The sequence below is a fragment of the Schistocerca gregaria genome, chromosome 4 (assembly GCF_023897955.1).
Source record: "Schistocerca gregaria isolate iqSchGreg1 chromosome 4, iqSchGreg1.2, whole genome shotgun sequence".
Lineage (NCBI taxonomy): Eukaryota > Metazoa > Arthropoda > Insecta > Orthoptera > Acrididae > Schistocerca > Schistocerca gregaria.
This window is the reverse complement of record NC_064923.1, coordinates 193,892,782-193,920,364: the sequence shown is the minus strand read 5'-3', so window position 1 is coordinate 193,920,364 and position 27,583 is coordinate 193,892,782. Positions and strand designations below refer to the sequence as shown.

The window sequence follows — 27,583 nt, the reverse complement described above, 5'->3', positions numbered from 1 at the left end:
CTGGAGCTTAAGCTTCGGCCTCATTAAAGAAAGCCGCAACATCAACGCTTCAAGTCACTCGAAATTTTCATTTTCTTATAAATAATGTTTTACCTATATGTTTTTAATGTTTACGTCAGTGACATCATAGACAATGAGTCAAGTAAGTTTTGCTACGCTGATGGCATGGCTATAGCTACTCAAAGCAAATGGCTAGAAGATGGTGAAAGAACCCTAACCTGCTGACCTAAAAGTACTAAACCAGTACTACAGAAAATGGAGACTGTGCCCAAACCCAAATAAAACACCTGCGCCTTCCATTTGAATAACAGACTAGCAGACAGAGAACTAAATATTACTTTCTGCGGAAAACGAATTAAACATAACAAGTTCCCCAAGTATTCAGGCATAACTCTTGACAGGTCACTTACCTACAAGAAATACCTGGAACTAACTAGACTGAAATTGAAAACCCGAAATAACAACATCCAGAGATTAGCAGGCACCATATTGGGAACTGATGCAAATGCACTACGTGTTGCAGCACTATCACACGTCTATTCCGTGGCAGAGTACCGTGGCCCTGTGTGGAGTAGGAGTGCCCATGTAAAGAAGATTGACGCCCAGATCAATGAAGCCATGAGGACAATAAAGTCAACACTAAAGACAACATCTCTACAATGGCTTCAAGTCCTCTCAAACATCACTCCGCCTGAAATGCTTAGGCAGCAGGCAACAATTCAGGAACGGCAAAAAATAAATCGTGCAGATAAGGCAAGAGTGCCACCGATACACCAAGTACTAGATGACCGCTGTCCATATCGCCTTAAATCAAGAGCGCCAATATGGGAAGACAGAACACTTGCCCAAGGAAATACCTATGACTGCCACAAATCCTGGAAAACCAAGTGGAACAACAGTGCCATTAACGGACACAATACAGAGGACCCCAGCCAACAACTCCCAGGAATGCAGCTTCCTCGTAAAATCTGGTGCCAGCTTATCCGTGTGAGAACTGGACACGCTAGAACTAAATCCATGCTGTACCAATGGGGCGCCAATGATAACCCAATGCGTGACTGTGAAACTGATGAACGAACATTACAACATCTAGTGCAAGATTGCCCACTGCGAAGATTCTGTGGTGACTGGAGTGACTTCGTGCAGGCCAGCCCTGCTGCCATTAAATGGCTGTCACATTTGGACAGAACTTTTTGACGAATTGTAGCTGTGATTATATTTCAACTTTGCTCAGATTTAATAATGACTGGTGTTTGTTCTGTTTATATTATTATGTATGTGTGTATATGTATATTTGTATTTATATATTATGTTATGTAAATTTACGATGTCAATACCACACATGCACTGGTAAAGCCATACGATAAATAAAATAATAAATAACCTGTATTTTGTGCATATTTTTTTAATACTGTTACGCCACAGAACAGAAAGACGAAGACATAAATTTTTGTTAAGCTCTCTATAACACAACCACAAACAATACCAAGCTGAGGCAGTAACATTGTTATGCAGGAGAACGAAACAGTCACCATTGTACTTCAGTCACGTACATGAGGACATTCTGATACATTGGCATCAGTGTAGATTACTTATTGTAGTCCATTCGTATTCAGTTTACATTGGTTCATGTATACGGTTCATAGGACTGTAGCGATAGAATATTAGAAAGTGGAGGGAAATCCCTCTGTGTTGTGGGGCAAAAGCAGCCTCTGAATGAGTGTGAGGAAGCGTAGACCCATACTGATGTGGATGCCAGGCTAAAGTATCTTCAATTCCAAGGAATTAAAGCATCAGACAGGTGATGGTTCTGCACTGAAAGATGTGGAATGCTAATATTGTGCTCCGTGGCAGCTGGTAACTGGAAGAAGAGCCGTGTGTGTGCCATACGTCTAAATAATGGTTAAATTTTGTTCAGCATTCTGTTATTTTGATGTGTCACAGATCTATATATTCATATATAAAAAACTGCAAATCTGTACAACACCTTCCATGATAACTATATAAGTTTATTTGTTAAGAACCACAAAGGTTATTTTCGTATTTGTTGATGTGGGGAAATGATTTTCTTGTTAATCAGTCTCTAACAGCAAAGAGTAAAATTAATATTGTTGCGAAGAATGAATTTAATCTGTTTATTGAAACTTTATGTTTAAAGATTGAAACTGCCTTCTTTACTAAAACATGTCTGACTTGGTCTGGTGGCTGTACTGTTTTCTTGTTAAATGGTTCAAATGGCTCTGAGCACTATGGGACTTAACATCTATGGTCCCCTAGAACTTAGAACTACTTAAACCTAACTAACCTAAGGACATCACACAACACCCAGCCATCACGAGGCAGAGAAAATCCCTGACCCCGCCGGGAATCAAACCCGGGAACCCGGGCGTGGGAAACGAGAACGCTACCGCACGACCACGAGATGCGGGCGTGTTTTCTTGTTACAACTACAATAGTAACAGCTGACCAAAAAATGTTTCAGAATCTGCAGTTTTCAGAGTACTGATTATAATTTGCTGATGAGGAGTAAATAATAGAAAAAATGAAACAATGGAAAGTCCAGGATGGAATGTAACAATACGAGAGAAGGAAAGTTGCTAGTCACCATATAGCGGAGGTGCTTTATCGTGATAGGCACAATAAAAAGACTCACACAATATAGCTTTCGGTCATTAAGGCCTTTGTCAGCAGAGGACACACATACACACACGCACACACACTTTCCTTCTCTCGTATTGTTACATTCCATACTGGCTTTTCCATTGTTTGATTTTTGCCTGACGGCTTTTCTTTGATCCTAACCCTGTGCTGTTTTCCTTTGTAACCACTCTCTTTTGCATCGCTATACTGAATGTCCATCCGTCTTTCTTTTCTTTCCTGTGTTTCTCTTGTTGCCTTACGAGTGTGTTTGTACGTGTGTGTACGTGAGTCTACCGCTGACAAAGGCCTTAATGCCCGAAAGCTGTGATTGTGTGAATCTTTTTATTGTGCCCATCGCGATTCAACAAAGCACTGGCTCTGAGCAATATGGGACAACGTCTCAGGTCATCAGTGTCCTAGAACTTGGAACTAGGTAAATCTAGCTAACCTAAGGACATCACTCACATCCATTCTCGAGGCAGGATTCGAAACTGCGACCGCGCGACTCAACACATCCACTATATGGTGAGTAGCAACTTTCCTTCTCTCGTATTATTAATAGAATAAATGACTGTTTTTGGCGATAATTTTGCATTGCTTCATAAATTCTGTTGCGCTACGCAATGAAAGGATGCTAATACCTAAATATCACTTATGTAAGTCAGCTCGCGTTGCTGTTCATTCATGGGTCACAATTTTAAAAAAAATGGGAATACTTTAAAGCCATTAATTATATACTCAGATAAAAAACTAACAGGTAGTAGGCTAGCTTTCAAATACTAGAGACGTAAATTCTAAAAAATTTCTGCCTCAAATTAACGCCTGTATTACAAGCCACTAGAGTTCTTTTGGAGGGGAACGCTATATTTTGCACGATATTTCTCGTCTGCTTTAAGCTGCTTGTCCACTTGTACTGCGTTGAGAGACGAATAATCTGAAACAGTGTATTTAAACAACTGAAGAGCTCACTAAAAAGTTGTCCCCACCACTGCTTAGTAAATAGCGTCAGATCTCTCCAGGCTGGAGAGCAGGAACGGGATTTAGTATATTTCCCATACTGCAGACGCAGCACGTCATCTGACGTTGTTGTTGTTGTGCTCTTCAGTCCTGAGACTGGTTTGATGCAGCTCTCCATGCTACGCTTTCCTTGCCATTGCCAGTCTACATTTTATATCCTATTTCGACCATCATCAGTTATTTTGCTCCCCAAATAGCAAAACTCATTTACTAGTTTAAGTGTCTCATTTCCTAATATAATTCCCTGAGCATCACCCGACTTAATTCGACTACATTCCATTGTCCTCGTGTTGCTTTTGTTGATGTTCATCTTATATCCTCCTTTCAAGACACTATCCATTCAGTTCAACTGCTCTTCCAACTCCTTTGCTGTCCATGACGGAATTACAATGTCATCTCTTGGTCTCCCTCTACGATTTTTACCTTCCACGTTGCGCTCCAATACTAAATTCGTGATCCCTTGATGCCTCAGAACATGTCCTACCAACCGATCCCTTCTTTTGGTCAAGTTGTGCCACAAACTTCTCTTCTCCCCAATCCTATTCAATACTTCCTCATTAGTTATGTGATCTACCCATTTAATCTTCAGCATTCTTCTGGAGCACTACATTTCGAAAGCTTCTATTCTCTTCTTGTCCAAACTATTTATCGTCCATGTTTCACTTCCATACATGGTTACACCCCATACAAATACTTTCAGAAATATCTTCCTGACACTTAAATCTATACTCGATGTTAACAAATTTCTCTTCTTCCGAAACGCTTTCCTTGCCATCGCCTCTCTACATTTTATATCCTCTCTACTTCGACCATCATTAGTTCTTTTGTTCCCCAAATAGCAAAACTCCTTTACTACTTTAAGTGTCTCATTTCTTAATCTAATACCCTCAACATCAACCGACTTAATTCAACTACATTCCATTATCTTCGTTTTGCTTTTGTTGATGTTCATCTTATCTCCTCCTTTCAAGACACTATCCATTCCGTTCAACTGCTCTTCCAAGTCCTTTGCTGTCTCTAACAGAATTACGATACCATCGGCGAACCTCAAAGTTTTTATTTCTTCTCCAAGGATTTTAATATCTACACCGAATTTTTCTTTTGTTTCCTTCACTGCTTGCTCAATATACAGATTGAATAACATCGGGGAAAGGCTACAACCCTGTCTCACTCCCTTCCCTACCACTACTTCCCTTTCATGTCCCTCGACTCTTATAACTGCTATCTGGTTTCTGTACAAATTATAAATAGCCTTCCGCTCCCTGTATTTTACCCCTGCCACCTTCAGAATTTGAAAGAGAGTATTCCAGTCAACATTGTCAAACGCTTTCTCTAAGTCTACAAATGCTAGAAACGTACGTTTGCCTTTCCTTAATCTAGCTTCTAAGATAAGTCGTAGGGTCAGTATCGCCTCACGTGTTCCATTTGACTTAATACTTAGACTTAATACTTAGATTATCTACTGAAGGTCCTCTACAGATTCTAAGAATTTATGAGGTAAATTTAGAAACAGTCCGCTCGTTCCCTAGTTTTCAGACAGACATCTGTGGCTGTTGGCTTATCCGGACGGAGGTTACTACAGTTCAGACCGTTCAGATATATCGGACGGAACCTGTACCAGGCGTATATGTGAGATCTTTTGACAGACGGGATGCAGGAGAGTAAAAACTTCGGAGTGCGGTGCGGACGATGTTTACGGTCGAGTTACAAGTCGATAAGTTGATCCCTGGTGAAGCGGGCCGGCTGTGGAGAAGGAGGAGGGACAGCAGCTCCGGCGTGGCTTTTTCTGTGGCGCAGCTGCGCACTGGAGCACAGGCGGGGGGGTTCCTCCCGCATATGAGGGGGCCCGCGACCCGCGACCACTGATAGCCCAACGGGGCCCACTCGCCACCGGCCTAATCTCGCTCGGAGCTGCCGCTTGCCTCGAAAACTGTATTATTCAGTCGAGCTTGTTTGAGTACTGCTCGAGCGTTTGGGGTCCCTATCAGGTCGGATTGAGGGAGGACATAGAAGCAATTCAGAGGTGGGCTGCTAGATTTGTTACTGGTAGGTTTGATGATCACGCAAGTGTTACGGAAATACTTCAGGAACTCGGGTGGGAGTCCTAAGAGGAAAGGAGGCGTTCTTTTCATGAATGGCTACTGAAGAAATTTAGAGAACCAGCATTTGAGGCTGACTACAGTACAATTTTACTGCCGTCAATTTCGCGGGAAGACCGCAAAGATAAGATAAGAGAGATTAGGGCTCGTACAGAGACATAGGCGGTCATTTTTCCCTCGTTCTGTTTAGGAGTGGAACAGGGAGAGAATATGCTAGTTGTGGTACGAGGTACCCTCCGCCACGCACCGTATGATGGATTGCGGAGTATGTATGCAGATGTAGATATAGATGAGCTTGTAGAGCAACTCGAGAAAATACGGACGCAAGTTCAGTTTATCAAGTCCTATTCACTCATAAAAGTCTTCCACATCGATCGGCGTAGACGTGTCAATGGCAGAGACCGCGGACGTCGCAGGTTTAGCGATTCCGCGACAAGTGCCGGTTACTACGCTATCGCGAGCACTGGCTACACGGTTAGTGAGCCTCGCCAACGAGAATGGGCACACAAAATGGTAGTACAATTCTTTCTACCGACTAGACACAGAAACCTAATAATAAATAATCTAAGAAAATCAGCCAACCGGTTGCAGCTATAAAGATTTATTAACAACCCTTTACTATGGTTTTAACAACTGTAAAATTGTCTTCTTCAGAAGCACATGGACCCGTAAAAATCGCATAGTGGCGACGACAAATTTCAGGGTAAAGAAACTTAGTTCAAGTAATATGTTGTGTAAAACCAAAGACGATCAGCTCCAGTGGTTGAAAAAATGGTTGTTGAGCCTTGGCGCGGCTCTCGGGAGCAAGACGCTATCGATTACTCCTCTGGTTCAGGTTGGCACTATGTGCGATCGCGAGCGCCTCCTGTCGGAGCGGTTCCTAACGGGGAGTGAGTACGAGAAAGGAGAGTCTGGGGCGGACAGCAGGGGAGAACGGACATTGCGGCCGCACTCTGAGGCGAGAAGAGTTGTGCACGGCCGAGAAAGGCGGCAGTCAGCATCGCTTTCCGGGGGACAGAGAGTTGCGGCAGTCCAGCGAGCAGACACCAGCTCCGGGAGCAGTGCTCCGGTTTGTGGACGTGACGTGGGTCATATTTTGGCGCAGTGGAGTTTGCTTGGTACGCATCTGCTGCTGCCTTTATGCCCACGGGTGTTGTTCTGTCCGTATGTTCATTAAGAAGTTTACGCTCCGGCTGGAACAGTGGCTTGTGCTTTACGTTCATGCACCCTGACTAATTTGTTTTGCTGCAGGCAGCTGTAATTTCAGAGATTTTTTTTCGCCGCGATTGTCTTAGCACGGTGGCGCCTAGTATCCGAGAACTAGACAGCTAACGTGTGACCTGTTTTGGGTTTTGGGGTCCTGTTTGGGCAACCTAGTTATCATGCACACAAATGTATTGCTGCCGAGTGAGGTTATCCCAATCTTATGAAACTGAGCTTTCAGTGACTGGCTCGTCTGCAAATTAATTAATTTAACCTTTGTGGTGTGTTTTTGCTTTCAATGGTGAATTTCGCCGTTAATGACAACTGTAAGGTAGCAAGGTCTTGATGGGCTTGCGTATGTTGACTGTATTTTGGCTACTGTTTAATATGATTTCTTGTTTATCAGTCTGGTGAAAACTTATGCCAAGTTTACTAATTTTCGCCTGTGGTCCGGAAGTTGGTTTGAAGGTTAATCCGCGGGAAAATACTTACTGGACCTGACTGTTAACTGATCTTGCGTTGAACTAATGCCATTGTTAAATCGTTTCTGGTGTGCTATAAATTGTATTACCATAGACAAGGAGACAGGGCACATTCAGTGGTCGAGGGGTAGGCACGGTTGCTTCTCTGCGCGTGGCGTCTTGTCGCTCGCTGTCATTTCCCGCTTTAGTACGAGCGGCGTGAGATTTGTTTGCTCGCGGTTGTATGGCCGCTAGTCAGCTGTGCCTGCTCCCGCTTCAGGGTGTGCCGTGTTTCGTAAGGCGTACGCCGACTTTCAGTCACTGTTACTCCTGTGTTGCTGTCGGTCGCTTACCGAATCGCTAGTCTGCTTTAGCACGGTGGCCACTGGGCCATGGCGATGTCGGTTGATGACCAGCGTTGGGGCGGTCGTCCGCTCTGAGTGGCTTCGGTCGCTTGGACTTGGCAGTTACCTTCTGATTAAACGGATCAAATTTGTTTATTTGCATTAAATTCCTAAGTAGTTTGTGACAAAGGTTGTAACTTAGCTTTTCATGATTTTATACAATTCAAGCATTTTGGTAAGACATTTTCCTATCTGTTTTATTTAAATGAGACTTATTTATTGGGGTTATTCACCTGTTGAATCTTAACATAAAATTTGTAACTTAGCTTTCATGATTTATTTAATTTAAGCATTCTTGTAAAGCAGTCCTTTATCTAAGTTTTATTGATTGGTAATTCTTTATTGGTGTTATGCACCGGTTGAAGATTAACATATGTTTGTAACCAAGTTTATGCCCTTGCTTAATTGAGATTTGTTAAGAGCCTTTATTGCTGGAAGATCATTAAAGCTTGGGTGCTTGTAATTGTGAATACTGTTGTCTGTTGTGGGCTATCCTTCCACTTCCACAGCCCAGCTGTCCTACCAACCAGTACAGTTGTTAATAAATCAGACCAAAGTAACCATCCATTTGCGACTAAAAGGTTTTTTCAACCTTTGACTATGTGTGTATGTGTGCATTAAACTGGGGACCTACAAACGACGGAAAGGCTTGGTCCCGCCATAGTCCTAAGTGGTTCACAACCCCACAGCAGTTCACCCACCTGACCGCCACCCCCAGTGAACCCCCCCCCTCCCCCCGCCTCCTTCACACCCCATTTACCCCTTCCCCTCCCCCCCTTTCCCGCCCTGGGAACGCCACATACCAGACGAGTGTAACCCCAAATGTTTGCGTACGTGGAGACAGTGTTTGCGCAGTAATCGCCGACATAGTGTAACTGAGGCGGAACAAAGGGAACCAGCCCTCATTCGCTGAAGTAGATGAAAAACCGCCTTAAAACCTATCGACAGGCTGGCCGGCACACAGGACCTCGAGACTAATCCGCCGGGCAGAAGCAGCGTTAGATCGCGCTGCTAGCCGGGCAGGCATCTTTGACCATGGTTTCGACGGATGTAAACCCGTCTTCTTCAGAAATACAACTAAAATTTCGAATTGGAAAACACCAAATAATGAAACGATCTGATATTTGCCCAGTGGAACAATTCTGCCAGAACGCTATTTAGTGTTTACCAAATAATGAAGTGATCTGTCATTTGTCTAATAAAAATGTGCTGTCAGATCGCTTCATTATTTAGTGTTTTTATAAGGTGAAAGTATTTGTTACAGCTGATTACTGCTTTGGATCATTAACTGATCTCTTAACGTTACTGCAGAGCAGCCATTTTACAATTATTGTTTATAGTAATCATATATATATATATATATATATATATATATATATATATATATATATATATATATATGTGTGTGTGTGTGTGTGTGTGTGTGTGTGTGTGTGTGTGTGTGTGTATTGTGTGTCATCAGAGTAGCACAGAGCGGTGTTATCTATAATCCTGAATGAAGAGTGGCAAAACAGAGGAAGATGTCCTGAAAGTGACTTTAAGTAAGCAAGAGCAACCAAGAAAATGCTAAAACTCTTATATTTGATGTTCTAGAAAAGTAGTTTCTCTAGACGAATTCGAGAGAGTGCTTATTATATGAAAATATTTGTAGCGTTTACACCAAATGAAGAAAATAACAAAGTTAGCAAAGATCCTTATATTTTCAAAAACTACGGCAAATTTTCCGAAGGGAGGAGAAAACCTGTATGAAATTATGAAAGCGATGGGATTTCATTTCAAAAAATTTGAAGATAAGAGAACCATCCTAACAGCACGTTCCGAGATTGTTGCAAAGCGTGCTGAATACCTGAGAGCAATCAGAAATAATCAAAAGGGGCCAAATAAACCACTCGTATTCGCAACTGTGCTACTAGCATAAAGAAGTTCCGGGTGCAATGATAATGGTAGTGCCGGCCAAAGAGGTATTGTCCATGCTCGAGGTGCTGGTGGTTTCGTAGAGGGAGCAGAGTTAATATTTATGATTCGAAATCTAATTTCCAAGATTGTCACGATAGTTTGTTAGAACAAACTGATTCGCAACACCCCAACTGCTAGTATTGTTCTTCTTGATAACACACAGTATCACATTGTTCCCACCACTCGTAGAAACGACGCATATGAATGAGTGTTACAGAAAAAATTTTGTTTTGAACCAAGCTTAACATCAACTGAGTTTCTGCGAATTATGTGTTGTAATAAGCCAAAGCCTGTTTTTAAGGTAGATGCAGTTTTACAGCGTAAGGAATATACTGTTCTGAGGTTGCCACCATACCACTGTGATTTGAACCCTATACAGCTAACCTCAAATACAAAGAACCTAAAAAGTGTAAAAAATGGAGTCTTCCTTTAATTTAATAATGACCAAAGGGTCATTTTTTTATGGCTACCCAACATGATTGGATACAAGTTTATGTACATGCAAAAGAAATTGAAACTCAGCACTGGTACAGAAATTGTTTAGTTAAAGAAGCAATAGAAAATATAATAATCAATGACGGTCGTGAGAGTGAAGATGAATATGCAGCACATGAGGACGACAGTGATATGGAAACTAGCACGACAGATGGAGTTGGAACGGATTCCAGTAAATCAGAATGCAGCAAATCAAAGACTTGGCCTCTACCCCTTGTGTGACCGACCATCCACTTCATAGCTCTAATCACCAAGATTAGTACGGTCTTCATAGCTCTAATCACCAAGATTAGTACGGTTTCCAGTGCATAATTGTGGCAGTTCCGTTCGTCCTTTTCCCCGCAGCCCGGATTAAGCGCTGACTCACAATAAGCCGATCAAAGTGCCCTCACTGCCAAGTCGAATAACATTGCGCTCTACAGATCGGCACGGCAGTGGGTAGCGCATAGTGTGTGCGCTTGGTCGAGCAACCAGTGAGACCAGCTCTAAACTGCGTTGCAGTATTAACAGCTGTTACTTCCAATGCAAAAATAGCCTCAGTAAGCCACACATTTCTGAAGGCTGTTCGTCAAGATGTGTGGCCAACGGCTGTCGTTCGAAGGTTGTTTCAAGGAAATGTTACAACATCAGATCGCCATTAGAATCACTACTACCGTCGTACGGCATGTTGAATTTTGTTTGTTCCTTACTTATTAACGACTTTGTTGGCTAAGAAGCTCCTTAACGCGTTGCTGATCAAGCACTCTCTTAACAATGTTGTGGTCCCAGCTCATTAGTTATTACCTGACTTCTTGGTTTTGCATTTGCTTCCTAGAAGAAGGTGGTCAAATCTGCAGGTATTAGAACCTAGCTTTACGTCTAGGCCTTTAAAGAAATTTTTTTGAGACACATCAGTACCTGTTAAGATTTACTACTTATTTTACTCGTTTATTTGCTATGAATTAAACTTCAGGGATACGAAATAAAAATTTTAAAGTGTGCCGATAGCTTTGAAATTTTGTCAGAGACAACAAAGGTCTTGAAAGAGCAGTTGAACGAAATGGAAACTGCCTTGAAAGGAGGATACAAGATGAACATCAACAAAGACGCGTTCCTCAGGGTGTACTGCTAACAATACACCCTGAGGAAGGCGTCTTGCAATAGTCGCCGAAATGTCGGAATTTTATAGTTGACAATGCGGTCCCAAACCCAGAAGTACTTTATTGAGAGTGCAAAAGCGGCGGAAGTCTACGTTTACATAATAGAACGTAGTCGAATTAAATCGGGTGATACTAAGGCAATAAGTAATAGATAAGTTTTGCTATCAACAAAAACAACTGATGATTGCTGAAGTAGCGAGGATATGAAATGTAGACTGGCAGTGGAGAGAAAAGAATTTCTGAAGAAATGTGTTAACATCGAATGTAGATTTAAGTGTTAGGAATTCTTTCCTGAAAATATTTAGAAAGTAGCCTGTATGGAAGTGAAACATGGACGATAAACAGTTTAGAGGAAAAGAGGGTAGAAGCTTTCGAAATGTGGTGCTATAGAAGAATTTTGAAGATTAGGTGGGTATATCACGTAACTAACGAGGAGGAACTGAAGAGAATCGGGGAGACAAGAAATTTGTGACACAGCCTGAAGGAGAAGGGATTGGTTGATAGGACACATTCTGAGACATCAAGGCAACAGGAATTTAGTACTGCATGGAAGCCTGGGTGGAAAAATCGTAGAGGGAGACCAAGAGATGAATGTAGCAAGCAGATTCAAAAGAATGTAGGTCGCAGCAGACATCTGGAGATGAAGAAGCTGGTGCAGGCTAGAGTAGCATGGAGAGCTACATCAAATACGTCTTAGGACTGAAGACCACAAGAACAACAATTTGCTATTTACATCCGTGCCCTTCAAAAATTTAAAATTGTAAAATTCTAACAGCTTACCTTGCATATTTTTAAAATTTTAGTTTAAGATCAGAAATTGTTAAATTAACGTTTATTAGATTTATTGTAACAGAAATTATTAAGGCTGTTACAGTTTTGGTTATTCTTTTGTGGGATTGACTACTGGAAAACAGTTACCGAAAATCGTAGATTCTTGTCCAGAAACTTCTTACTATTACTGCAATGAGTGGTAATTGTTCTTTTAATATTGTAAGCTATAAATATAAGGAGGATATAAGATGAACATCAACAAAAGCAAAACGAGGATAATGGAATGTAGTCAAATTAAATCGGGTGATGCTGAGGGAATTAGATTAGGAAATGAGACACTTAAAGTAGTAAAAGAGTTTTGCTATTTAGGAAGTAAAATAACTGATGATGGTCGAAGTAGAGAGGATATAAAATGTAGACTGGCAATGGCAAGGAAAGCGTTTCTGAAGAAGAGAAATTTGTTAATATCGAATATAGATTTATGTATCAGGAAGTCGTTTCTGAAGGTATTTGTATGGAGTGTAGCCATGTATGGAAGTGAAACATGGACGATAACTAGATTGGGCAAGAAGAGAATAGAAGCTTTCGAAATGTGGTGCTACAGAAGAATGCTGAAGATAAGGTGGATAGATCACGTAACTAATGAGGAGGTATTGAATAGGATTGGGGAGAAGAGAAGTTTTTGGCACAACTTGACTAGAAGAAGGGATCGGTTAATAGGACATGTTTTGAGGCATCAAGGGATCACAAATTTAGCATTGGAGGGCAGCGTGGAGGGTAAAAATCGTAGAGGGAGACCAAGAGATGAATACACTAAGCAGATTCAGAAGGATGTAGGTTGCAGTAGGTACTGGGAGATGAAGAAGCTTGCACAGGATAGAGTAGCATGAAGAGCTGCATCAAACCAGTCTCAGGACTGAAGACAACAACAACAACAAGCTATAAATAGAAAAACCAGCAATCTCTACTTCCAAAATCCGACTCTCTCACATTTCAAGTATTGTGTTATGTGTTTTGTACTGCTCGTTGCCATTGCTTTGGATTGATGACACGAGTACCGTCGCCAAGGGATTCACTGCACAGCAACCGAAAACGTACTGGATTTCAGTGGTCAGGAGAATTCCTTCACTGGGGAGCGGAGTAACGTAATATTACTTTTTCGGACGAATTCCACCTTACTATTACAATACTGGAATGGCCACATGTCTTAAACATTACCACGGTGAACGTAAACAACAGGATGTATTGTTGAGCGACATACGGCGCAAACTTCAACTGCGATGGTTAAGGCGATAATGGAATACTATGCTTATCGAAATGTGATCATCAGTTGCTACATAAAGGAGTTTATACAGCCCTTGCCTCGGGAAGTCCACATGCCATATTTCGGCAGAACAATGGCCATTCATATGTAGCAGAAAATAAGCAACTCTTCTAACAAACTAAAAGACATCCAGAAACTTAGATCGCGTAAAATATTTCTTTAATGTGTCTTATACAAAGAAATATTTTATGCGGCCTAGGATGTTGAAAGTTTTCTAGAAAGTAGATTCAGATTCGTTTCTCAGTACTTTCAAAATGAAAGATACGTCTGAAAAACGGTTCGTCGGCAACCTGCACAACACGGAACACGGTTCTTCAGCAACTCCTGTTGATGCCATCTGCACAGGCAAAAAAAAAAAAAAAAAAAAAAAAAAAAAAAAAAAAAAAAAAAAAAAAAAGAGAAAGAAATGTGTGTCATCATGAATTTTTCGCTCTGTATGTGAAGGGCTAGTGCCCAGAAACAAATGTATGTCATAAATGTCATAATGAGTTTTTCACTCTGTAGCGGAGTGTGCGCTGATATGAAACTCTGTGGCAAATTATAACGATGTTCCGAGCCGATACACGAACTCGGGACCTTTGACTTTCGCGGACAAGTAATCTACCGACTGAGCTACCGAGGCGCGACCACGACCCGATCCCACACTAGTACTTCCGCCAGTACCCCAGTAACCCCCGAGAATTTACTCCACAAAACAAAGATCCCGAGTTGGTGTCTCGTCCGGCACGCAATTTTAATCTACCAGGAAGTTTCATATGTTTGCCATCTTTGGTCGTATGCCAGAAGGTTAAAAGGCCCTGATAACAGCGCGCCCTTTACGCCGCATCTTTCAAAATGGTTCAAATGGCTGGGAGCACTCAGGGACCTAACATCTGAGGTCATCAGTCCCATAGACTTAGAACTACTTAAACTTAACTAACCTAAGGACATCACACACATCCATGCTTTGAGGCAGGGTACGAACCTGCGACCGTAACAGCAGCGCAGTTCGAGACTTAAGCGCCTAGAACCGCTCGGGCACTGTGGCCGGCACGCCGCATCTTTATATGAATGTTCTGAAAGTTAAATATCACGTACAATGAGGTGACCAAGTCATGAGATAGCGATATGCTCGCATACAGATGGCGCTAATATGTTGACAATGTATAAAAGGCCAATGCTCTGTTCGGGGCTGTCACTTGTACTCATGTGACGCATGTGAAAAGGTTTACGACGTATGGCCACACGTGAGGAATCAACAGACTTTGAACGCGGAATGGAAGTTGGAGCTAGAATCATGGGACATTCTACTTCGGAAATCGTCAGGGAATTCAGTATTCCGCGATATATAGTGTCAAGAGTGTGCCGCGAATACCGCATTTCAGGAATTACCTCTCAGCACGGACAACGCAGTGGCCGAGGGCCTTCACTTAACGACCGAGAGCAGTCGCGTTTGCATAGGGTTGTCAGTGTTAACAGACAAGCAACGCTGCTCGAAATAACCACAGAAAGTCCGTCCCGATCGCTCCCGGCACGGTAGCTCTGTGTGTTCGGTCAGAGGGCTGCGCTCAGGGTGTTTTGTTGACTTCATCATCATTTCATCCCCATCCGGCGCGCAGGTCGCCCAATGCGGCCGGACCTGCCCCGTACGGGGCCTCCGGCCAATGGCGCCAAACGCTCGTTTCCATTTTACCACAGGAATGAATGTGGAGCGCACGACGAACGTACCCGTTAGAGCAGTGAGGCGAAAAATGTTGCGTTTACGGACTATGGCAGCAGACGACCGACGCGAGTGCCTTTGCTAACAGCACGACCTCGCCTGGAGCGCCTCTCTTGGGCTCGTGACGATATCGGTTGGACCCAACACGACTGGAAATCCATGGCATGGTCAGGTGAGTCCTCATTTCAGTTAGTAAGAGCTGATGGTATGATTCGAGCGTGGCTCAGATCCCACGAAGCCGTGGACCCAAGTAGTCAACAGCGCAGTGTGCAAATTGGTAATGGCTCCTTAGTAGCGTGAGCTGTGTTTACGTGGATCATTGACTGGAAATGGTCGATTTGGAGACTATCTGTAGCCATTCATGGATTTCATGTTCCCCGACAACTATGGGATCCTTATGGATGATAATGCGAAATGTGACCGGGCCATAACTGTTCGCGATTGGTTTGAAGAACATTCTGGACAATTTCAGGGAACGATTTGGCCACCCGCACCGCAGGGCATGAACACTCGTGGGACATAATCGAGAGGTCAGTTCGTGCACAAAATACGGCACCGGTAACCATTCCACAATTATGGACGGCTATAGAGGCAGCATTGGTTCAATATTTCTGCAGGCTACTTCCAACGATTTGTTGGGTCCAAATGGTTCAAATGGCTCTGAGCACTATGGGACTTAACATCTGAGGTCATCAGTCCCCTGAACTTATAACTACTTAAACATAACTAACCTAAGGACATCACAAACATCCATGCCCGAGGCAGGATTCGAACCTGCGACCGCAGCGGTCGCGCGGTTCCGGACTGAAGTGCCTAAAACCGCTCGGCCACAGCGACTGACCTTGTTGGGTCCATGCCATGTCCAGTTGCAGCAATGCACTGGACAAAAGGAGGCGATACCTCATCACTTTGGTCACCTCGCTGTACTCTAACCATAACCATTGATGATGTACAAAAATCTGGCCTACAAAGTTACTGTGACTGTTAGCTTACGAAAGCGATCAAGGTTAAAATCCCGTCCTGGCACAAATTTTCTTATTTCCAAAAGGTATTTGCTGATGCACTTGCATTTTATTGGATTCATCGTTAATGATTCCATATAATTCTATTCAGGAAATGTAGTTCATTAGAATATTGTGAGTAATCGAAGAAATAGCTACTTTAGTATACTTACTGTACAATGGTACCTAGAGGGAGACATTTCTATCAAGGGAGGTAGACTTGGCGAGGGAGAAGTAGGTTAGTGCGGATTGTGCCATGAAACAGCTATCTTCTACCTTCTCTCTGAAGAGACAATTGAAATGGGGAGCCAGCTGTGAGCAAGAATAACGCAATGCAGGATATACTCCGCAAGCCACCTGACGGTGTGTGGCGGAGGGTACCCTGAGTACCTCTATCGGTTCTCCCTTCTATTCCAGTCTCGTATTGTTTGTGGAAAGAAGGATTGTCGGTATGCCTCTGTGTGTGCTCTAATCTCTCTGATTTTATCCTCATGGTCTCTTCGCGAGATATACGTTGGAGGGAGCACTATATTGCTTGACTCCTCGGTGAAGGTATGTTCTCGAAACGTCAACAAAAGCCCATACCGAGCTACTGAGCGTCTCTCCTGCAGAGTTTTACACTGGAGTTTCCTTCATATATGTCTACAACCATTCGTTGTAAGTACTAACTTGCATTGTTATACGGTCTGCAGAGCATTACCACGTGTTATCAATATTGAGTAACTTGAAATCATGACGGAGTGTCTCAGAACGAAAGGTCAATAGAATGCAGATAACTGCACTGTCTGAATTATTCCAAGAAACGCTGTAACTACTCACTCATTTGAACAACAGACGAACTACACCAACTCCTTCTTTCACATTTACGAATGATTAAGTCTGTGACGTTACAAAAATAATAACTTATTTGGTTGTCACTGTCGTGAAGAATGTTTGCAAATCATAATGCATGAAATACATATTGGCTCACGTTGACATTAGTCTGTAGAAACAAAGAGGAAGCTTAAGTCAGCTGGAGACTGCACCAGGTTTGGCCACAAGAGAGAGTATACAGTGATTCATACATACGGAGTTCTGTACCGCATGCATTTTTACGCGACAGTGCCAGAATTTTATGTGGTTCCTTCATTTTACACAAACTCGTAGTTTAGTCAGGACGTATCTATGTTTCACTCACTTCTTCTAATGCATCATGATTTAAACATGTTTAAAAAAATCTTGGTGGCACGAAGCCGCATCAGTTAGTTTACTGTCCAAACAGTTTCATGCATAAACAGACTATTTTGCGGTGTATTGTTAAATCGTAATCAGAACTGATGTTAGCTTGTGACATGATGGTTGAGAGTGTTTATGGGTTATCAGACATTTAATTACGATTTCACAGGCGACCGGAGTGGCCGTGCGGTTCTAGGCGCTACAGTCTGGAGCCGAGCGACGACTACGGTCGCAGGTTCGAATCCTGCCTCGTTCATGGATGTGTGTGATGTCCTTAGGTTAGTTAGGTTTAAGTAGTTCTAAGTTCTAGGGGACTGATGACCTCAGAAGTTAAGTCGCATAGAGCTCAGAGCCATTTGAACCATTTGAACGATTTCACAATGCACCTGTTGAAGACGGTCTGTTTACGCTTAAACTGGTTGTGAAATAAACTGATTGATACAACTGTCTGCAACCGTGGGTTTTCAACAACTTTCACAAGCTATTAATAATCGCCTCTCCAAAATAATTGAAATATGTCTTTGGTCAAATAACTTGTGATAGTAGTCTTAGCAAAATGTGAGCGTACCGCTTTCCACTAGTTATGTATGTGAAGATCCGGCAGCTGCGTGATCAGATGTTCAATCAATGAGTGCAAGATAGATGAAGTATTGACGAAAAGTGGAACCAAGACCATTTCAAACCAGGAATAAGACAAAATACGCACGAATATTTTATTCATTATTTTGTCGAAATGTCAAATGATAAAAAGCTATTATAGCATGCCTTAAATGTCCTCTCAAGAAATTCATGAAAGAAACAGCGAATATTGTTGATATCAGAGAACATCGTCTTTCTACATCGCACGACGGCACAAGTTTGTGTGACAGACCTACCGGTGCTCTCCGGTTAGTTACTTCTAAATACGTATTTCAACACATTATTATTTATACCGTCAGAAAGGAGCTGCAATACCTTATTTGCTGCAGCTGGATTCGACTATTGCGTCGTCCTCTGAGAACCTTGCAAATGTTAGAGCGGTTCAAGCTACGTATCCAAAATTGCGGAGTATGTTAATCATGTCATTAACGCTGTGGAAGCTAGCACACAGGACAAGATCCTCCAGCTGTTGGAAACGATATAGTCAATTGTTATGCTTGGTGTTTACTTTTAAACCAACGTTACGAACACTGCAGTGTGAAGCTTCAGTTGAAGTATGCTCTGAAGATCTACAAATTTCAGGACAAATAGAGTCTGAACGGTGGACTAGAGAAATTTGTGACAGTAAAGTCTAGCAGGAACGCAGCGAGAAAGAGATAGGAGGCTAGAAGACAGATACAGAGAGAGGAAGATAGACAACGAAAACTTGATAGGGAGAGATCAAGCGGTTATGAACTAGTGGAAATTCCAGCGACGTGATGAAGTGGTCAATTAGGTGCGCTCGCACTGTTCTGGGTCCATTATTCGGGGCACACCTTGTTGGCAGTGACAATGGCTGATTTCCATATACGAACGTGTTATGCAGGGCAAGGTTCTGATGGGTTTCCAAGCACGTGCGGCTCTAAAACAGCTGATTAGGTACTCTTAACGAACCGAACACGCATTGGGCGGCGGCGCAAGAGTGAAATTCGATGCAGCGCTAGTCCCGTGGCGACAAAAAGCGAGTTTAAGGATTCTTATAGCAGCTTGAGTTCAAACTTTCAGATTTATAATTTCCACCATTTCTAATTTGGCGCACATGCGCACACAATCGTCTGTATGGAGTCAAACAATGCGGACGTTCTCCACTTTCAGAAGAGTTCTCAAATCAATATTGAAGAAACATTTATGTTAATTAATTAATCTAGCTCCTTGTGATGTGAAGGATAATACATCAACAGAAACAGCTTTTCACTTGTGTACCTTCTTATCATTTTCCAGAATCAAAGGAAGAATGCTATCATCCGTGAAATAAATTTGCTGGTATTACTAGCATAACTGGGAACGGAGCGTTTAAGATGTTTTATATATGGTCCAGAACGAGATTTTCACTCTGCAGCGGAGTGTGCGCTGATACGACACTTCCTGGCAGATTAAAACTTTGTGCAGGACCGAGACCCGAACTCGGGACCTTTGCCTTTCGCGGGCAAGTGCTCTACCATCTGAGATACCCAAGCATGACTCACACCCCGTCCTCACAGCCTTACTTCTGCCAGTACCTCGCCTCCTACCTTCCAAACTTTACAGAAGCTCTTCTGCGTTTACATATGGTGCTATAGCATGATTGTAAAATTTAAATGGAAAGATGATCCAATGCAAGAAATGATAAGGAAGGTGATTTTAAAGTATGGCGAAACACGTATGGAGATGGTAAGCACTCGTATCTGGAGAGGAATATGCACCTTGTATTAGGCTAATGAAGGAGAGGAGAGACTTTCAAGTAGATATCTGAACTGAAACATCTGTCTCACATTATCATGAACGTTGTTTGTAGAAGTTATATGTAGATAACGAGCATTATGTGGATGCCGAGACGCTACAGGATATTAATTACGGAAATGTTGGCCGCTATAAACGTACGAAGGTAGGAAACGTATACGTTAACGGAGGTAAAAGTAGCAGTTTGTATATCTGCGAGGTTGTAGAAGAAATGGTTCAAATGGCTCTGAGCACTATGGGACTTAACATCTGAGGTCATCTGTCCCCTAGACTTAGGACTACTTAAACCTAACTAACCTAAGGACATCACACAGGGCATCCATGCCCGAGGCAGGATTCGAACCTGCGACCGTAGCGAACGCGCGTTTCCAGATTGAAGCGCCTAGAACCGCTCGGCCACACCGGCCGGCCGATGTTGTAGAAATATACCGTTCAGTCATACATGTGATCAGGCTAAGCCATGTACTGAATTGTACGTAGTACATGGAAAATAATTAGGGAATGCATTATCGCAGGCGACATTCTAATTGCTTGATTGTAACACGAAAACTCATACTAATGAGTTTTAATAAATCCATCTTTAAAGGAGTTCGATTTTAGCTGTAACTGTTTTATTACTCCATTGCAGTTACAAATTTGGTGCCATATTCAAGCTTACGATTTGATTTTATATTATGGGACAGAAATAAGTGAAAAATAACGTTCTTGTAGGGCTATGTCACTCTCCATAGTGATATAGGCAATGGTTGTTATCAGTGACACAAGTAGATTTGCAATTTACCATCAAGAGTGACACACACCTATAAGAATGTTATTATTAACCGTTTTCCGTGCTATGGCATATAAAATGGTACAAAATTTGAAATTGCAGTAGCGCAGTCATATGGTCATGTCGTCATTGAATCTATAAATGCCTGAAAGCATATCACAAAAGGTTAATAAATCCATTGCAGCATTTATTTTTCTATTGTCCCCAAGGAGACTGATGGCTGATTGAACTGAACTGTACAACTGGGCAATACAGTGACTATCCACGAGAATAGCTTAGACATTGTATTAACAAATTATTTGATGTACGTGTTAACTAACACGACTTCTTACCACCTGAGTACGTAGTATTTCCATCCCATGTAACGAAGTTTATAGTTCCATTGAAAGTAAACGGCGATCCAATAGGCATCTTGGTAGTCAGTGCTCCCAGGGATATGCGCACACACACACCAAACACAAAACAGGTGCTACTGCACTGTACTAAATTCGTAAATGATCAGAAACTACATTAGGTAGAACTACGTGCAGACGTCGCAGACCGTTCCTTACACCGGTCACCATATCCACACCGCGGAGACGCTCGCACGACTGACGCCTATGGACGAAGCAGTGACAGAGGCCATGTTCAGTTCAGATACGGCGGGCATGTCAGAGCCTGCCAGACCCCAGCTGCCAGCGCGAGTAGAGGCCCCTGAGGATGGCTGATAAGAGCCGCCACAAACCTCCTACAGACTTGGAGCTCTCTTCAAAAGCTTCAGTATCTGTCATTTGCAGGTGTAAGCAAAGGCGTTCCCTATTACACAGTACCTTCTTATCAGCACCCGTTAGCGTATTTATGCAGTTTGTCCGCTTCACAATCTAAACTCTGGATGACGTTTGATATCCTAACCCATTGCAGACAATTCGGGGGGCATATAGTCAAGAAACGGTACTTCCGTTAAGCACTGAGAGTTACAGTGGGTAAGCCAAATGTCAACACATATTCAATTAGCGTGCATAACATATCGTATGAGAAAATGACGACGCAAGTAAACACAATGAGGAATGAAATTTTCACTCTACAGCGGAGTGTGCGCTATTATAAAACTTTCTGGCAAATCAAAACTGTGTGCCGGACCGAGACTCGAACTCGGGACCTTTGCCTTTCGCGGGCAAGTGCTCTACCAACTGGGCTACCCAAGTACGACTCACGCCCCGTCCTCACACCTTTAATTCCGCCAGTAGAGCACTTGCCCGCGAAAGGCAACGATCCCGAGTTCGAGTCTCGGTCCGGCACACAGTTTTAATCTGCCAGGAATTTTCAAACACAATATTTTAAGCTTGGTGCAAGATGTTTACTGCATGTGTAAGGCTGTACATCATTTTGCCGTTGCTTAGTTGCGTTTGCCGTTCCGTATTTGTTGCATAGACCATATGTAGGGGATAGGCAAAATAATGTGAACTGTACTTACTTGGGAATTACGGTATATTGATAATTCTTACTTATGGACCGTCTGACAGCAACTGAATAAAACACAATTTTAGTGCCATACACGTTTCGCCTTTATTTTCTGCAAGGCATCATCAGTGGCAGGTTGCGTGGACTGTTTCCTACATATAACGCTCCTGTTGCACTCTTGGTGTTGTTCTTCTTATGAATGCCAATTTTCGGTTTTTTTCTCACATTCAAAAGCACTATGAACTGAAAACTTTTTGCGATGCAATGTTTTGGTTGCTGTCAGACGGTCCATAAGTAAAAATTATCAATATACCGTAATATTAATCGCAACTGAGGAAGACAGGACTACAAAAGTTGTAGATGTCAGTACTTGGGAATGGCTTATTAATAAGGTTCAAAATGGTGCAAATAGCTCTGAGCACTATGGGACTTAACTTCTGAGATCATCAATCCCCTAGAATTTAGAACTACATAAACCTAACTAACCTAAGGACATCACACACATCCATGCCCGAGGCAGGATTCGAACCTGTGACCGCAGCGGTCGCGCAGATCTGGACTTTAGCGCCTTGAACCGCTCGGTCACCCCGGTCGGCTATTAATAAGCGGTTGGACTCGCATTTTCCCGTAATACAGCTGCGATTCTTATTGGAACACTGGCGTATAAGGATTTTATAGTCTCTAGTGGAATGATGTGCCACTCTTCGATCAGAACCTCTTCTGACTCCTATAGTGACGAGGGAGGTGGAAATCTCTTCCGGAGTCTGCGCTCCAATACCGCCCACAAGGGTTCGATAATGTTCAAGCCTGGGGATCGCAGTGGCCAGGGAAGACGCTGCAGTTCAGTTGCATGCTCCTCATACCGCGGTTGCACTGTTTGGCTGTGGGAATGGGTGCATTATAGCCCTGAAATATTGCATCATTGTTGGGGACCACATTTGAATTAACGGGTGCACCCGATCACCTAAAATGTTCACATAATCGTAGGCTGTAACACGGCCTTTGAGAGTAATGATGGGTCAAGCAGAATACCATGATATGGCTGCCCACACCAATACACTTCCACCTCCATGCTTAACCGTTGGAATCAAGCACTCACGATAGTAGGCCCCTTTTGGCCCGATGTTGAAAGTAATGAAATCGCTGACTCATCGGACCATATTACGAGTTTCCACTGATCAGCCGTCCAGGATTCGTGCTCCTGACACCGTATGTTACGCTTGTTTGCGTTGGATGTCGTCACTAGTGGTTTCGGTATAGCAGTTCGTCCGTGAATATTCGCTTTATGGAGTTCTCGTCGGACAGTGTTGACAGAAACCGGGTCTCTAAGATGGCTACTCAGCTCTGCAGTCGCTTTAGCCACCGTATTTTTGTGTTGTTTTGACACAATTCGTGTTAGCGTAGGACGATCTCTGTTATTTATTTTTGATTTGCTCCCACTATTACGTTTACACAATGATGTCTTTCCATGTAGTGACTGTTGAAACAGTTTATCTTGAAACATTCAGTACGGCTGTTGTCTTGGTTGCTGATGCTCCAGCTAATCGTGCCCCCACAGTTTGCTCTCTTTGGAACTCTGTTAGGTCTTCCACTGTACAACAACCTCGGCCTCTGAATGCAAATACAAAGTGTGCACTAGTCATAAACAGACTGCATTGATGCCTATTCCCTACTGATTACGCACAGTCCAGCGCGACACGTGCCGTATCTGCGTTGTTGACCGTCAGACACAACCATCCCATTATTACCACTGTTCACATTATTTTGCCTATCCCCTGTACATCACCGAAATGGCTAACCGCACTCATATTCTTCGCGTCACATTTCTACCTACGGTGTGAGGTGTCTATGACATTAGTCCGAATAAAGGTCTGACTTAGTTGGGAGGGGGAGTTGAGTATACATCTGTGATGTGATGTCGGTGATATATATGTGGTATCCCTGAAATGCAATACTAATAAACAGTTTCACAGAGTTCGTTGTTTGTTTTCTTTCGGTTTACTTATGGTCGTAATCCTTTTGTTCATAAATTTGTATCTACTACAAACCACAGTATCGAAGAGCTCATTTCCACCTTCTAATTATTGTCCGCTGCTACAATTTTCCCTGTCTCATGCAGTGATTTTCCAAGCATTATCTGCTCAGGCTATTTATACCGCGACGATATAGCAGATCTGTTTAAATATCTCCATTTGCTTCTCCAGCAGGGAGTAGGGTGCTATTCTCGTTGACAAATCTCTTGAAATTTTTGGGTACGCTATGTTTGATTCCTGGTTGAGTTAACGACTTCACAGGAAATAATGCGTTAGAAAGTACGTTTAAAAAAACCTATCCTAGTAACTTGAAAAACAATCTTAAGTATTAACAAGAAACAACAACAGAATAAATTAAAATTCAAATTGCTTTGAGCACTATGGGACGTAACATCTATGGTCATCAGTCCCCTAGAACTTAGAGCTACTTAAACCTAACTAACCTAAGGACAACACACAACACCCAGCCATCACGAGGCAGAGAAAATCTCTGACCCCGCTGGGAATCGAACCCGGGAACCCGGGCGTGGGAAGCGAGAACGCTACCACACGACCACGAGATGCGGGCAACAACAGAATAATATGAAAATAAATGTACAAAAATAACTTCCTTGGAGGATGAGTAGGGGCCAAGAAACCAGTTGCAATCAGGGAGATATTCCATTCTAAAAATCTGCCCAACTTCAAAGTTTCACTTGCTTCGCTTGTTTAAGAACTACTGTACAACTACAGATACACAGACAGAAAAGAAGTAGCAGCACAAAAAAAAATTATTGTTAAGTAATAAAATTTCGGATTTACATTTGTCAAGGAAACATATTTAAGTGATTAACATTGCAGGCTAATGTAATTGCGAGATGAGCCATTAAAAATGTGAAGTGCTGGTACATTAATAACCTGTATAACCACCACATTACTGAATGAAAGCAAGGAAACGGGCATTCACTGTGTTGTACAGGTTCCGGATGTCAGGTTGTCGGACGGAGTTTCATGCCTGTTGATCTACGCCGGTCAATACAGGAACAGGTCTAGCCAACATGTCGACACTCTGTGGAACATGTTGGGTTACAGCAGCCGTATATGCTCGAACGTTATCCTATTGGTATTTTCCCTTGGAAGGCTGTTTATGAATGACAGCACAACAGGAGTAATCACTAGATTGACGTACAAATTTGCAGTGAGAGTGCGTGGGGAAACTACGAGGGTACTCTTGCTGTCATACGAAATCGCATGCCAGATCGTAGCTCCAGCTGCAGGACCAGGGTGCCAAACATGAAAACAGGTTGGTTGCACTCCCTCAACTCGCCTCCTTTTAACCAACACACGACCATCACTGGAACCGAAGCAGAACCAGCCTTCCACACTGTCCTCCAATGAGCTCTCGATTAACGCCACTGAAGTCACACATGGCGGCGATTTGGGGTCGAACTGCGAGCAGCAGGGCATCTGGTTAGTTGCTGTCGAAGTGACCGATTTGCAACACTGCATATGTTTATGAATGACAGCACAACAGGAGTAATCACTAGATTGACGTACAAATGGTACCAAATGACGTATATATGGTGCCAACTACTGCTCACATTGCTGCTACAGGTGCAGTACAATGCACCAGAGCCATATGCTGAACAAAATGGTCTCCCCTCTCGGTAATGCCACATGGCGGTCGGGAGCCCGGCGTCCTTGCGACTGTACATTCTGGCCACTACCGCTGCCAGCACTCTTGAATAGTGTCTACAGTCCTGCCAAGTTCTTCTGCAATATCACAGAAGGAACGTCCAACTCCTCGTAGCCCAATTACGTTCAAACTGAGTGAGGTGTTGATAGTGTCGTCTTTGCCCCCTTTGAGGGATTCTTCACCATCATCAACTCATCACACCCATCCTCAAAGGTAACTATCGCGCACGACCTGTACAGCGTGTATTTAAAGCAAACCTGATTTACATCCTTTTAGTGGCGCTACTAGCGTGTCTTATGCAAAATTTGATCAGACATCTTTCAGATGTAGAATCACCCTTACCAACTTTCGATTATGTCGCACAACTGTTTCTTGGTGTTACGATTCTTTTTCGCTCGTCTAATAAAATTCTTCTTTGTACCTACAAAATTTCAGCTCATTCCGCAAAATTCCAAAATCATACGATTTTATGTTACTTTGAAAATTTGAAATTTGTGGTAAGTTCTACGGGACAGAACTGCTAAGGTGACCCTAGGCTTACACATTACTTAATCTAACTTCAACTAACCTACGCTAACGACAACACACACAAGGGACGACTCGAACCTCCGAAGGGGGGATTTATATTACTTTATATGTTTGAAACTGAGTTCTGCATAATGTGCATTTGAAGCTTTACTCTGTTACTTGATAACCAATTTCATCCTTCTCAGATCGTGTTGGCAAATGTTTTGTTTTTCATTCTCTAATCGTTGTGTCAGTCTGTAAATGAAATCGGTAACAAAGAAGATCCTAGAGGTACATCTACGCTTATAAATTATGAAAAGATATGCCCTGTTTTGTTTTGTGCACATATTGAAGTGTTATGGAAGAGATTTTCCAGTATTATTACATATTTCTCTTCTGCCCATGATCGCCTCGAGCTTGTTTGTACGTGCTCTATCACAGGTTTCAAAGTAATCATAAACTAAAATGTTGCTGCCGTTCCATTTCTACCTTTCCTAGATGATATTTCTCGTGACAAAAAATGTTGCTTAAAATCAGTTCAAATGGAAACTAATCTGTTCTTCAAGCATGGTATATACGACATTTAATCAGGAGTGATACATATCTACGTGTAAGATATTTAATCAGTGAACTGTGGGCTCATTGTTCTGTAGATATTTGGAATGATTACACCTTTTTAATATATATAGGGTCTTACAAAAATCCAGTGTTGTAAAAACATTTATCCCTCCCTTAGTAGACTCATCAAACCTCATAAACTCTCCCTCTGTAAAATTCCACCTCAGAGTCCTATCCCATTTAGTGCGGAGTGCTCAGAATCTAGTTTGCCCGGAACATCTGGTAACGTGATACGCTGTGGGCTTCATCACTCGTTGGACGTCACGTTATGGAGATGAAAGGAAGGAATGGTTAGCGTAACGCGAGAAAGCCACGTCGCCTGATGGCCAATCCGTCTGTGTCACGACGGATCGTCGCCTCAGGCGAAAGAGGCGTTACCAGAGGCAGTGGCAGGGAGGACAGGGCATAGGACACAGTGTTGGCTCAGGGAGCAGGTACCACTTCTCCCCCGTTCCACCAAGGGAATAGTGAAACAAATGTATCCCACTAAAGCTAAATTAGTGCCCAGTTTATTAGTTAAAAACATTGCTTCATTCCTCAGTAATTTTGACGGTTTGTTCATTTCTAGGTAGTGGGGTGTATATACCTCAGAAAACTTCATAGAATGTAAGATACGTTGATATGATTTATGATACGACATACGTTAAATCCATCTTCAAAGTTTATGCTGAAAATTTTTATGTGGTATGTGTCCTTTTTTTAGTATCATGAGTATGAGTT

The 27,583-nt window shown here is 42.6% G+C and overlaps 1 protein-coding gene across 4 annotated transcripts in view; it reads right to left on the bottom strand.

Annotated features, from left to right (window-relative positions):
• The window catches only part of LOC126267068 (muscle, skeletal receptor tyrosine protein kinase-like), a 590,423-nt gene that overhangs the window by 482,192 nt on the left and 80,648 nt on the right, over positions 1–27,583 (bottom strand). The window contains exon 1 of one of the 4 annotated variants that reach the window (XM_049971919.1): positions 20,923–21,238. The exons of 2 other annotated variants lie outside the window; for them this stretch is intronic. In XM_049971919.1, the coding sequence (XP_049827876.1) occupies positions 20,923–21,001 (79 nt within the window). In that variant the 5' untranslated portion in view covers positions 21,002–21,238. Of the gene's footprint in view, positions 1–20,922; positions 21,239–27,583 lie in introns of those variants that run through there. One more of the 4 variants, XM_049971917.1, reaches the window with a different exon arrangement.